The following is a 12,194-nucleotide window of genomic DNA, read 5'->3' as shown; positions in this document are numbered from 1 at the left end:
CCAGGAAAAAACCTACCTCTGCTTCACTGACTACGCTAAAGCCTTTGACTGTGTGGATCACAACCGTGGAAACTGCGGAAAATTCTTAAAGGGATGGGAATACCAGATGACCTTACCTGCCGCCAGAGAAACCTGTATGTAGGTCAAGAGGCAAGCTAGAGCAAGACATCAAACAACTGACTGGTTCAAAATCGGGGAAGGAGTACATCAAGGCTGTATATTGTCACCCTGCTCACTTAACTTCTATGCAGAGTACATCACGCGAAATGCCTGGCTGGCTGAGGCACAAGCTGGAATCGTGATTGCCGGGAGAAATATCAGATATGCAGATGCTACCATTCTAATGGCAGAAAGTGAGGAGGAACTACAGAGCTTCTTGATGAAGGTGAAAGAGGGAAGTGAAAAAGCTGGCTTAAAACTCAACATTCAAAAAACTTAAGAGCGTGGCATCCCAGTCCCATCACTTCAAGGCAAATGTTAGTCACTCAGCTGTGTTCGACTCTCTGTGATCCCATGGACTGTAGCCCACCAGGCTCCTATGCCCATCAGATTTTCCAGGCAAATTCTGGAGTGGGTTCCCATCTCCTTCTCTAGGGGATCTTCCTAGGAATCCTCTCTAGGGATCGAACCTGGGTCTTCTGCATTGCAGGCAGATTCTTTACTATCTGTGCCACCAGGGAAGCCATGGCAAATAGAAAAAAAAAGAAACAGTGGCAGATTTTCTTGGGCTCCAAAATCACCGCAGTTGACTGCAGCCATGAAATAAACAAGATGCTTGCCCCTTGGAAGAAAAGCTATGACCAACTTAGCGTATTAAAAAGCAGAGACAGCACTTTGCTACCAAATCTGTAGTCAAAGCTACGATTTTTCCAACAGTCGTGTACGGCTGTGAGAGTTGGACCATAAAGAAGCCTGAGTGCCAAAGAACTGATGCTTTTGAACTGCTGTTGGAGAAGACTGAGTCCCTTGGACTGCAAGGAAATCAATCCTGAATATTCACTGGAAGGACTGATGCTGAAGCTCTAATACTTTGGCCACCTGATGCAAAGAGCTGACTGATTGGAAAAGACCCTGATGCTGGGAAAGACTGAGGGCAGAAGTGGGTGACAGAGGATGGGATCGTTGGATGTCCTCAATGGACAGGAGTTGGAGCAAACTGCAGGAGATGGTGAAGGGCAAGGAAGCCTGGCGTGCTGCAGTCCATTGGGTCACAGTGTCCGACACAACTTAGCAACTGAACACGTAAAGTCACTTACCTCTTGACAGTTGAAATCTTTATATTCCCAAACCACAATTTAAAAATACTTGAAGGGGATACAGCCACAGATGTTACGATTCTAACTGGTCTCCTTGCCAAACTCAAACCTTCAATTCCCTTTTAAATGTGACATAGTGCTAGGCAAACAGACACACATCTAATTGAAATCACTTATCCTTCTAGATTTAAATTCTATCCCACTCCAATTAAGTACTTCTGAACTTTCAGGACAAGAGTTTAAATGCAGTTGGAGTTCACTCACTGAGCCTCACAAGTTGGCTCAAAGCCCTTTCATAGGTCTCATTTAAAAAACTAAGGTCCTTGCAAAATTGTAACAAACAAGCCATCTCAACCCTGCCTGTGTGTTACTCTTTGAGCTGTTGCCCAGGCCTCAGTTTAAGACTTTAGGTAATTCCATGGGGGTCCAGCAGTTAGGACTCAGTACTTTCAACTGCCAGCATGGTTTCAATCCCTGGCCAGGGAATTAAGATCACACAAACCACAGGGTGTGGCCAAAACAATTTTCAGATATAATTCCATGTTACTAGCTTTTAGCAGCTCTGGAGAGCAAAGATTCAAGAGTTGAGAATCTGCTAGAACCCAACCTTCTGCTATTTCCAAAATCACCACTACCATTTCTACCATACGTGTTTCTGGCAACATATAGAATAAGCCAGTCTTCACTTAAAAAATGATAAAGATTTTCTACCATACCTGTTATACTGAAAGCTCTTGCTTTTGTATGGTTTAAGGCCCCAAATTCTGTATGGAACCCAAATGTTTCATCGTTCTTAACTATAGAGCCCTTCTGTCTTTAGCAAGAGAAAGCGCTAGATTTGTGCAAAGGAGTTTTTGTGATTTCCATTTGGTAGACTGCTGGAATCCTGTAAATGTGGCATTTGTATTAGGCAACTTTGCAAAGCTCTGCAAACATGCAATTTGAAGCCAAACCAGCAAATTATAAAAATAGGCACACCTCCCCTTAAGGCAGATGCCCAGTGCAAGGAAGTACCCATTGCTGGCTGCTCTCATCCCTTTCACATCTAGTTGGTAACTGCAGTGTTCAGGGGACACTCTACACATCCAGGACCAGCGAAAAATCTGAGCCTGTTTAAAGTCCTGAGTTTGAAACTCTTGGCCAAATGAGCCAGGTGTTGGCTTCATCTGAATCAGAGCAGATTGTGAAACTTAAGTTATCCTGGAGGATTCACTTTACAAAGGGCAGATGCACTTTTATCACAGCAACAGCCTACTGATTTATTTAAAACAGGATGATCCTTCTTCCCACCCACCCCCAATATTCCTCAAAATTAAGTGTATTCCATTTGTTCTGAAGCAACTACAAAAAACAACCATCATTAAGGTAATGAACTCAGAACATGAATAATATTTCTTTATTTACAAGTTAGAATCAACAGACAAAAGAAAAGACAATCCAGGGGACCAACTGGGGAGATGACTGAAACCCCCAGGGTCCCCAAATGGAGCAGAAGGAAAAGGGAAAACTGAGTAGAAAAAAAAAGTCAACGTAAAAAAAGAGCTCCCCCTTCCTCCCTCCCCATGGAAGCTGAGGGACCATGGCCCCACCCCTCTTCAGCCTTACCTAGCTTAAAATAAATTAGAACAAACAATCTCAAAACAGGGCCCTTCTAAGTGAACAGGGCAGCTGTGGCCTCAGTAAGCCTGTATCAGGGCCTCTGCCCATTCCCACCCGATACCCCTGCCTGCCCCAGCCATTTTGAATGGGGGCTCTATGCCTACGGGGGCACTCTCCACGGGGCTGGGAGCTCAGTCCTCTTTTGTCCGTTTTTCTGTCCCTCCTTTAGTCTTGTCCCTGCATCCCTCCCCCCTGCAGAGCCAGCTCTCTCACAGAGGGGGGAGGGGGTGAGATGAGAAGTGTCACAGCACAGGGAGGGAGCGGGCGGGGCAGGGCGGTCTAGGGGTCCGGTCCTGCGGAGCCTCCTGCCCCATCTGGCCTGGCCCTTTAGCCTGAGTCTGAATCACTGGTGTCTGAAGAGGAGGAAGATGAAGAGGAGGAGCTGGAATCCGAGCTGGAGCTGGAAGCGCTGAGGCGGGACACCGCTACCTGCTGTGCTGAGGATGTCTCTGTTTTCTCACTCGCTGAAGAACAGAGGTGAAGTTTAAAAATGTGTAAACCTACATTCCACTTTTGAAGAACCAAGAACCAAGAGGGCAGGATGTAATGAACTCACAGTGGCTTATGGGACACTCACCTTTCTTGGGGGGCTTTTTGGTAGAATTGAGCTGCCCACTAACATCTTGTAACCGCTTTTCTAGTTCCCGCTTCTTCTCCAAAGCCAGTTCCTCCTTTGTCTTTCCCACAGGCTTTTTAATAGCTAAAGAAGAAAGAAACCAGGACTAACATAGCCAGAAGCACTCCGGTTTCCCTGTCCCCTGTTGTTGCCAAATGCCTTTCTTGAACTTAAGGAAGCAACTAATGCAACCCATCATCCCAGGAACTGATGATTCCAAGTGCATCAAGCATACCCCCCCCCACCTCCTTCTCTAAATTGTCCTCAGAACCGCACAAGAATTCGCTAAGGCAACTTCGGAATCTCATTTCATACTCACTATACGGCTTCCGAGGTTTCTTTCGCAGGCAAGAAAGAACGTAACGTTCAAGCTCTCTAAGTGTGGACGGCTTGAGTGTTTCAAAATCAATCTCAATTTCTTCTGGGTTTGAGTCACGTAAAGAGGGCTCCCTGGCTTGGATTATGTGCACAACGCGACCCAGTTTCTCCCCGGGCAGCTTGTTGATGTCCAGGCTCAACTGCCGCTTCTCATCATAACTCATGGGCCTGCTTTCTTCCTCCTCCTCGGAGTCGTAGCCAGCAGGCAGGGCAGGTGGGGCTGTCTTTGTGGCCTTTTTGGGGAGTCTGAGCAAAAGAAAATTATCACTTGGGGGAACGCATTACCTCAACACATTCTACTTAATCCAGTGATCTGGATTTCTTGCCTGAACAACTGTTTCCATTAAGGCAAATGAGTGAGTCAGAGATGGGCTACAGGACACATGTGTGCTCCTCAGGGGAGCAGAGCTTCTTTACACAACAAATATTTTATATTAATCTCAGTTGGGCTTTGAAAAATAAATACAAGTACGTCAGCACAGGTCTATTGTTTTTTTTTTGCACCTAAAGCACTAACCCATCCCCGAATACAGAAAAAAAGAATATACAAAAAAGTACAGACTCTGGCTTAGAGAGGGGTAGGTAGCAGCTTCAAAAGACCCTATATTCTTCAAGGTCTATTTCATCATCTGGACACGTGCCAGGAAAAAAAAAAAAAAATCACTAGAGAAAACTGCAAGCACTGGGAGAAATCTCTGCCTCCGTCCCTTTGAGAACTCACTTGGTGGCCCCTCCTCCAGAAGGTCCAAAGCCAGGGGGACCCAGCGTAGCAGTGCCACCGCTCCCACCGCCACCCGCCTTCTTGGACTTCTTGGGCTGAGATGGGCGGGGTGCTCGAGGGCCTTTGTCATCTTCATCAGCCCCAGCTCGGCCTCGATGCTTCTCTGCCTTCCGTTTCTTCTTTTTCTCTTTTTTCTCTCTCTTTCGCTTGGGCTTGGATATTGGGCCTTGGGACAAGGCAGCCAGTTGTTCATGTACTGCTCTAAGCTTGAGAGAAAACAGAAACAAATTGAAAAAAATACAGATAAAGCAATGGGGAAAAAAAAAAAAATCAAGCCAAAGACAGCATGAACCTCACCCAGTAAACTCAACAGTAACAAAGTACCTGTTCCTGTAGTTCAGCCAAGCGATGAGCCCTTTCTTCCTCGGAGTCAGAGCTCTCACTTTCTTCTTCCTCCTCCTCCTCGTCCTCATCTTCCTCCTCCTCTTCCTCAGAAGAACTCTCACTGCTACTTTCCTCGCTGGAGGACTCTGAAGATGACTTGGCCAAGCCAGGGGGCAAGGCAGTAGAGACTGGTAAAGGCCCTGGTTCCAGTGGTTCATCTGGCATTTTGGCGTAACGGAACTCAAATACATCCTAGAAAGAGACAGCAGACTCAAAACCAGGCTAGTAGATATGCCCTGATCATACCCAGCCATCTGGCAGCTCCAACATACAACTGCATAGACGGGGGAACCTCACGTTCAGACTATGCAGCACAGATGGCAAAATTCCTTCCCCCAGCTTCACTTACTCTTCAAACTCCGACCTTGACACTCACCTGTAACTTTCGCGCCATGGCCACAACATCATGGTCTGGAGGATTATACTTATAGCAGTTGGAGAACATAAGCCGCACGTCAGCAGCAAACTCCTGTGCGTCCCGGTAATCGCGATTCTCCATCTTCCGCTGCAGAAGGAGGCAGCATCAGAAGCTGCACAGGCAGGGAGACTCACCTTTCCCTGCCAGGCCCAGACACTGCCAAGAACAGCCCTCTAGACAGCAGAGTGGGGGGTGGGATGTACATGACAGGAAGGACCTATACCCTGGGGCTCAAGTTTGAAGTCAAAGGAATTTGGGTGGGCTGAATAAATATCTAAGGGAAAAAAACCCATTATTTCTAAGTGAAAAGTGGAGGTGTGTGTGGCCTCCAACTACTGGGCTACCCCTTTACTCACCTACCCTAACCCAACACTTCCAGTAGATAGGACCTGAGGACAAGCAGTGATGCTCTGAACGTAAAACCCACCACATTGTTTCCAATTCCAGAAAATATGGACTCATTAGAGTATGTGACCTTCTGCCTCACTATTTTGTAAAAGTAAAACGCCAAGATAGCTGCACGCCCATAAAAAGTGACTGTTTTATTGATCCTTAGGTTCCAATCACTGCCTGAGTATCCCATCTGCCCCATGCAGTGGGTACCTTGACAGTGCTGAGGTCCATGGGGTGCTTAATGATGTCATGGTAGTCATGCAGGCCAAGAGCAGAAGCGTCCACTGGTTTATAGAAAGGCCAGGCATAGGCAGCATGCTTCTTAGACAGTAATTCCTTCAAAATGCCATTGCAATGTTTTAACTGTTCCGACAGCTTTCCTTTCTTGGAGCTCTGGTGTTGTTGCTGAGAGTCAGGCAAGTCTTTGCGTGGGGGCTTGATAGGGCGGCCACTTTCTCTACGCACAGGGGGGAGCCGTGCTGCCTTAGGCTCCAGACCCCCTGGAGGGCTAGCTGGGGACCCAGGAGCCAGGATAGCTGTAGGTGTAGGGGTGGTAGTATCTGCTTTCCGCTTTACCCCCTTTTTCTGTGGAGAAAAGACAGGTGCCTTTTACTCTGGATCCACCCCATTTAAGACCTTTTCCTCCTCATTACCCCAAAGATATCCATAGATGTATACCTTGGCAAGGGGCTGTGCTGGGGGAGCTGCAGAGACAGCAAGGAGTGGGGGTCCAGCGGAGTGCAAGGACTTGAGAAGGGGAGAAGAGATGACCGACGGGTGGGGAATGTTGAGGACAGTGGTAGGTATCTCAGGTGGTGGCGTATACAGGGCAGTGTGAGACACAGAAGAGACGGCAGGCACCTGGTGGGCACTGGTGATACTACCCTGGAGTGCTGGAGGGCAGAAAAAGAGTTTAGTCTGATTATCATTCCCATCTTTTGGTCTCTATTAGCAAAACTCCTTCTCTTCCTACCTGCCAATTTGGCCCCTTTCTTGTGGCTGTTCTTAGGGATAGTAACCACAAGTTCTTGTTCTTCTTGTGGCATTGATGCCACTTTCTGCAGAAAGATCTTTTCCAGCGTTTGTGCCATCAGGACAATATCATCAGTGGGCTACAGGAAACACAAACAAAAAGTTCAAATGCTAAGGAGAGAGGTAAAACCATTTTCTCTGGGAAATACCTAGCCCCAGGCATCATCACTACTCCCTTACACAACTCCATCAAAGTGCTAAAAATTACCTATAGTGGGTCACTCATTTCCCTTTATCTCTTCCAACTTTGCCCCTCAATATGCAACAAAGATAAAAAGTGAGAGATTCAGAGTTGATCAGTTTCTCTTCTACTCAAGTCTCCTGAGATTTCTGAGAAATAAGGCCACTATTCACAAGACCATCAGCAGTGTTGTATTTAAACATCTCTTAATCCTGGATCTCTGAAGCCACATCACTGTTTGCAGTGGTACCTTTGCAAACAGACTTTCTAGATACCAAACTACTGAGAACACCTTCAGTAAAAGATTTAAACTTTACAATGATAAAGTAGTGTTAAGAAATGCACTCTCTCCCCAACTGCTGCTGCTAAGTCACTTCAGTCATGTCCGACTCTGTGCGACCCCATAGACGGCAGCCCACCAGGCTCCCCCGTCCCTGGGATTCTCCAGGCAAGAACACTGGAGTGGGTTGCCATTTCCTTCTCCAATGCATGAAAGTGAAAAGTGAAAGTGAAGTCGCTCAGTCGTGTCCGACCCTCGGCGACCCCATGGACTGCAGCCCACCAGGCTCCTCCATTCATGGGATTTTCCAGGCAAGAGTACTGGAGTGGGGTGTCATTGCCTTTTCCGCTCTCCCTAACTAATAACAGACAAAAACTCACCTTGTTGTAGATGTAGCAGTTGGTGAACATGGTGTTGAAATCCTGCATACACTCTGAGGCAGCCCAATAGTAGTTGTTTTCAAGTCTCCTCTTGATAGTACCCATATCCATAGGCTGCTTTATAATTTTGTGATAATCCTAAAGAAAGAAGTGGTAGGTCAGACCAAAGAAAGAAAAATGCCTGTTCGCAGGCAAACTATCAACCCCAACACACACACATACACACACCCGCCCAAGTCTGTCAGGGGAGTACATAGTCTCAACTGCGGCCCCAATTAAAACTATGGGATAGGGATAAAAAATGGGAACAGGACTCTGATCACCCATAAGGAGACCCCTATTGCCTTGCTCTAACCACCCATCTCCCACCCACTCTGGAAAAGTTTCCCATCCTGTGACATTACCTCTGGGGCTGGCTATCCATGGGCTGCATGAGGGAAAGGAAGAAGCTAAGAATTTTGGCCACCGTGGTCCTCTCCCAACCTGGGGTGGGAATCTGTAAAATGGAGCCAGGGCACAAAAGTTAAGGAAGGACACATGGAGGGCACAATGAGAGACCCTAGATAGCAAGCGGTTGGATCAATCACAAAGGACCAAAAATCTAGAAATCTGGTGGCTATCTGCCCTACAGGGTAGAAATGGGAACTCCCTAGGGGCCGCAGCACCTACCTACACTAGGCAGCCCACCTCCATGCACACGCATTCTTTTTCATTTCCATACCTCCCCACTCCAACCTCTCCACTCACCGGCAAACCCAGTTTGACGGCATCCACAGGTTGCCGGAAGGGCCATGCAAACTGATGTTTCCATAGAGCCTTCATCACCACCTTGTGCAGATATTGCAACTGGTTGGTAACCCGTCCTGGCTTTTTGGGATTGGACACCTCAGGAGGTGGTGGGTTGGCAGGGGTTAGTTGCAAAGCCGGCACTGAAGCCATTGTGGGACTCTCGAATCCCTCATACAATAGAGACGGCTTTCGAATCCTTTTCCCAGGCGCTGCTGCTTCTGGGCCCAGGCCCAGTAACCCTGCATTCCCCTCCCCAGGGAGCCTGTGAAGATAGGAAACAAAATCAGATGTGGTAATCTGGTGGAATTTAGAAGAATTCCACAGTTCACAGATTTGCACTCAGCACATCTAGGCTTGGAATCAAGTGAAAACAGTGGTAAAGATTATGAAAACGAATCCAGTATCCAAACAATCCGTGGAGCTTTTGTTCTTGTACCTCTTATCGCCTTTTCTATACCCACAGAAGCCCTATCTTCTGAGTTCTTAAAATCTGATAGGCTTCTTCACCTGTTTTAAAGTGAAAAAGCCCAAGTAGCTTCTCATAGGGCCCAGCCATTTAAGAATCACAGCCTTACGAGGACAGAACTTAAGCAAAATGGGTGGAGCCAAGAAACTCAAGCCCCAAGCTTCCTCCTCACTAGGGGCTTGGTGGTTGCCATGGTGGTTGAGCCTGAGGGGAACGGATCTAAAGAAACAAAACAGAAAATTTCATAAATCGCTGATGAGACAGACACCTAAGAATCCACCTGTACAGAAGGGATCAGCATTCTCCACAAAGCTCGGAATAGTTAACTCCAAACAACGGGCCAGCAATCTAACGGATCCATACCAAGAAAAAAAAGGAACCAGACAGAGTATTTGTCAGACTTCACAGCCTGGAATACCTCAAGCTACCAGCTTCCAGGAATTAACTATTCGCAAATTCAGTCTCCTCCGTCGAAAGGACTCAAAAAACAGAGCTGTCTGAACAGTCAATGTCAGCAAATTCCCCCATAAAAGTGATACAGACCTCCCCCTACCCAACCTCTGCCAAAAGCTGCGATGCCATTAACAGGCTCCACTGTAGCATCACCTCTGGAGATCAAAGGCCAACAGTGCATCAAGTTTACGTTCTCTCTGGGGCTCCTCAGGACCAGGTGTTACCCAAGGCCCAAGATCTCATTGTTTACATCCCAGAGCTTAGCTCCACCTTTCTACCCTGAAGGAAACTCTCAATGGTACCTCTCATATACACACACACAAACGACAAGAAATCCAATCTTATGCAACACAACACACTCCTCTCAACACAAAACCAAACCACTCACGGAAAAGGGACCTATCCCCGACATTAGGAACCCAGAGTAAGAGTGGGCCTTATACCCTACTCAGGGAATCCCCGTTTCCAGTCCCCAAAGCTCTATCACCATGGCAACCCTGTAAAGCACAAGATGTGGCCACGAACCCCAGCCACTGAAGGCCGGACAAACGGTCGCTTAGACACCAGACCCACTACCCTCAGGACCTGCTGCCCCATCCAAGTCCTCCCCCGTTGCATATTCCGCCGCCACCTCGCTCTGCCCGACTCAGCCAAAATCTGACCACAGCGGAAAAGTAACGTGTAAATTACCTGCGCTCCCTCCATACGTAGGATCTGCGGCCGCTACCACAGTCCCCAAACCGCCGCTCACCCCCCTCCGCGAGCCTCGACAGCCAACAGTTGCGCCACGAAACAGCAACGCGCCCGAGTCGGTTCCGCACTCCCTCCGAACTCGGCACCTCACCCGCGCGCGCCGCAGCCCCCCAACGCCCCCTTCCCACACGCGGCTCGCAGGGACGTACTTGTTGTGGGGAGTCACGTTTTGCAGCATCTTGACCACGGGGAACCGGCGCTGCCCTCAGCCGCGGAAAGTCCGGGTGGCCTCGGTTCCCCTTACCTCCCGGTCCAGCATAACCCGGGAAGTGGGGGGAGGGCGGGGGCCGCTGCCCTCGGCCCTCCAGGCGACAACCCACCCCGCCGGGCTGGCACGAAAGCAATCTCCTCCGCTGTCCCTCGGAGAACTCCCAGCAGCTTGGCGCGCTCCGCAGGAGGCGGACAGCGAGAAAATGGCGGCGGCCTCAGCTGAGGCGGGCAAGCGAAAGGGGACGGGCTCTTCAAACCCCAGGACGGCCCCCGATCCCAGACACCGTCGCCAATACTGCCCGCCGTTGGTCTGCAAGGATCCCCTCTTCCTGCCAGGACCGTCCGGGGCGGACGACGTCCCGTTTCGATCTCGGATGGAGGCGGATGAACACGAAAAATGGTTTAGGGAGCCGCCGCCTCCATCTTTGAAATCCTCTTGAGGGCGGAGTAGAGGGGGTGGACAGACTCCGAGAACTGGGCGGGGCCCGAAAAAGGGGAGCTTCGGGGGCTTCTATGGGGTCTGTACTGTCCGCCGGGGCCGGTCATAGGCCGAGACGAAGGCCATTTCCAAGCGGATGGACGTGGATTGTAATGGCGGCCCCAGACGACTCGAAGGCTCTGTGTAGATACGCAGAATCCTCCAGCTCGTTCTAGAGGCTGCTCCACTCCAGCGCGAAATGGCGCCTCCGAGCCCCGCGCCAGCCCTTTATATATAGGCAAGGGGGAGGAGCCTCGCCGCTCATGCGCGCCACCGTGCTCGCGATTTCCCCCACCCCCTTCGCGCGCGCTCGCTCGCTCACGCGCGTGAAGAAGCAGAGTCGAAGGGGGAGGAACACCTCTCCGCGGGAGCGTTTTCTATTGGTCGGCGGAAGCGATGACGTCATAAACCTCATTTCCAAAGCGTCAGTCACCAGGCAGAAGAGTGCCGCATAGACCCCCAGGGAAGCGGCAACCTGCCACATCTCTGAGCCAATTGGCTGCGCTGTGGTTCGGCAACTCCAGGGAAAGAGAGAGGTTGGCAGGGGTGCAGCACCCTCTCCCTGCCTCCCCTTCCAACAAAGTCTTTCCAGCCGTCCAAGCCCAGTGCGACTGGCGACTGCCAAGCTTGGGCAGGTCGTGCCATTCGTAGTTCCTCCATTGGCCAGGCCGGCAGGATTGGAGGGGGCCGCGTGGGCGTAGCCAGGATCGGCCCGCCGGGGTGTGGCCACAGGACGCTGGCGGTGGTTGTTCTCGGGAATGAGGCGGCCGCCGCAGTGAAGAACCTGAAATGAGGAAGAAGACGCCATCTTAGAAGCCGCGGCCTGCCACTGGCAAACGGCCGAGGGCTCCCAAACACAGCGAGGAAGGCACCTAACGTTCCTGTGCTTCGCAATCAAAAGTGCAGAATTAACCAGAGCCTTCAAATCCTCTTCCTTCCCCAGGCCAAGCAGTCGAAATAAAAAACGCGCCCCAGAATCTACCCTCTGTGAACTCAAAGGCTTCTCTCCAAGGCAACTAAACAGAGACCACGTTCTAAATACTTGCACCCCAAGCACCTTTTCAATCCCTCCCTCTGATACCTTCAGTTACCAATACAAATATCTACCTGGTCGACAAAACCTCGGCAACCCTTTAGTGGGAGCAAAATCTCCAACAAAAGCACCCGTATACCCTGTAAAATGAAACCCACCTCCTCCCCAAACTTCTCTCCGGTGTCTGGCTCAGAGCGGAAAAAACAAGGCCTTCGAGGGGCGAATCAGGGTGCGCACCCTCCCCCTCCTGGCGA

General features: G+C 49.8%; 1 protein-coding gene across 5 annotated transcripts in view; it reads right to left on the bottom strand.

Moving 5' to 3' along the window:
• Positions 1–2,630: 2,630 nt before the first annotated feature.
• BRD2 (bromodomain containing 2) overlaps positions 2,631–12,194 on the bottom strand; it is an 11,909-nt gene continuing 2,345 nt past the window's right edge. For 2 of the 5 annotated variants that reach the window (XM_010848580.1, XM_010848582.1), the window contains exons 2-13: positions 10,369–11,691; positions 8,506–8,809; positions 7,759–7,896; positions 6,859–6,997; positions 6,564–6,778; positions 6,096–6,470; positions 5,451–5,579; positions 5,015–5,266; positions 4,631–4,896; positions 3,851–4,155; positions 3,493–3,615; positions 2,631–3,379 (exon numbers count right to left, since the gene is read on the bottom strand). In XM_010848580.1, coding sequence (XP_010846882.1) covers positions 3,243–3,379; positions 3,493–3,615; positions 3,851–4,155; positions 4,631–4,896; positions 5,015–5,266; positions 5,451–5,579; positions 6,096–6,470; positions 6,564–6,778; positions 6,859–6,997; positions 7,759–7,896; positions 8,506–8,809; positions 10,369–10,397 — 2,412 coding nt within the window. In that variant the 5' untranslated portion in view covers positions 10,398–11,691 and the 3' untranslated portion in view covers positions 2,631–3,242. Of the gene's footprint in view, positions 3,380–3,492; positions 3,616–3,850; positions 4,156–4,630; positions 4,897–5,014; positions 5,267–5,450; positions 5,580–6,095; positions 6,471–6,563; positions 6,779–6,858; positions 6,998–7,758; positions 7,897–8,162; positions 8,255–8,505; positions 8,810–10,368; positions 11,692–12,014; positions 12,189–12,194 lie in introns of those variants that run through there. The other 3 variants (XM_010848584.1, XM_010848583.1, XM_010848581.1) reach the window with 3 other exon arrangements.

This window comes from Bison bison, unplaced genomic scaffold (assembly GCF_000754665.1).
Source record: "Bison bison bison isolate TAMUID 2011002044 unplaced genomic scaffold, Bison_UMD1.0 scf7180017864270, whole genome shotgun sequence".
Classification (NCBI taxonomy): Eukaryota; Metazoa; Chordata; class Mammalia; order Artiodactyla; family Bovidae; genus Bison; species Bison bison.
This window is presented reverse-complemented; position numbering and strand designations above follow the sequence as displayed.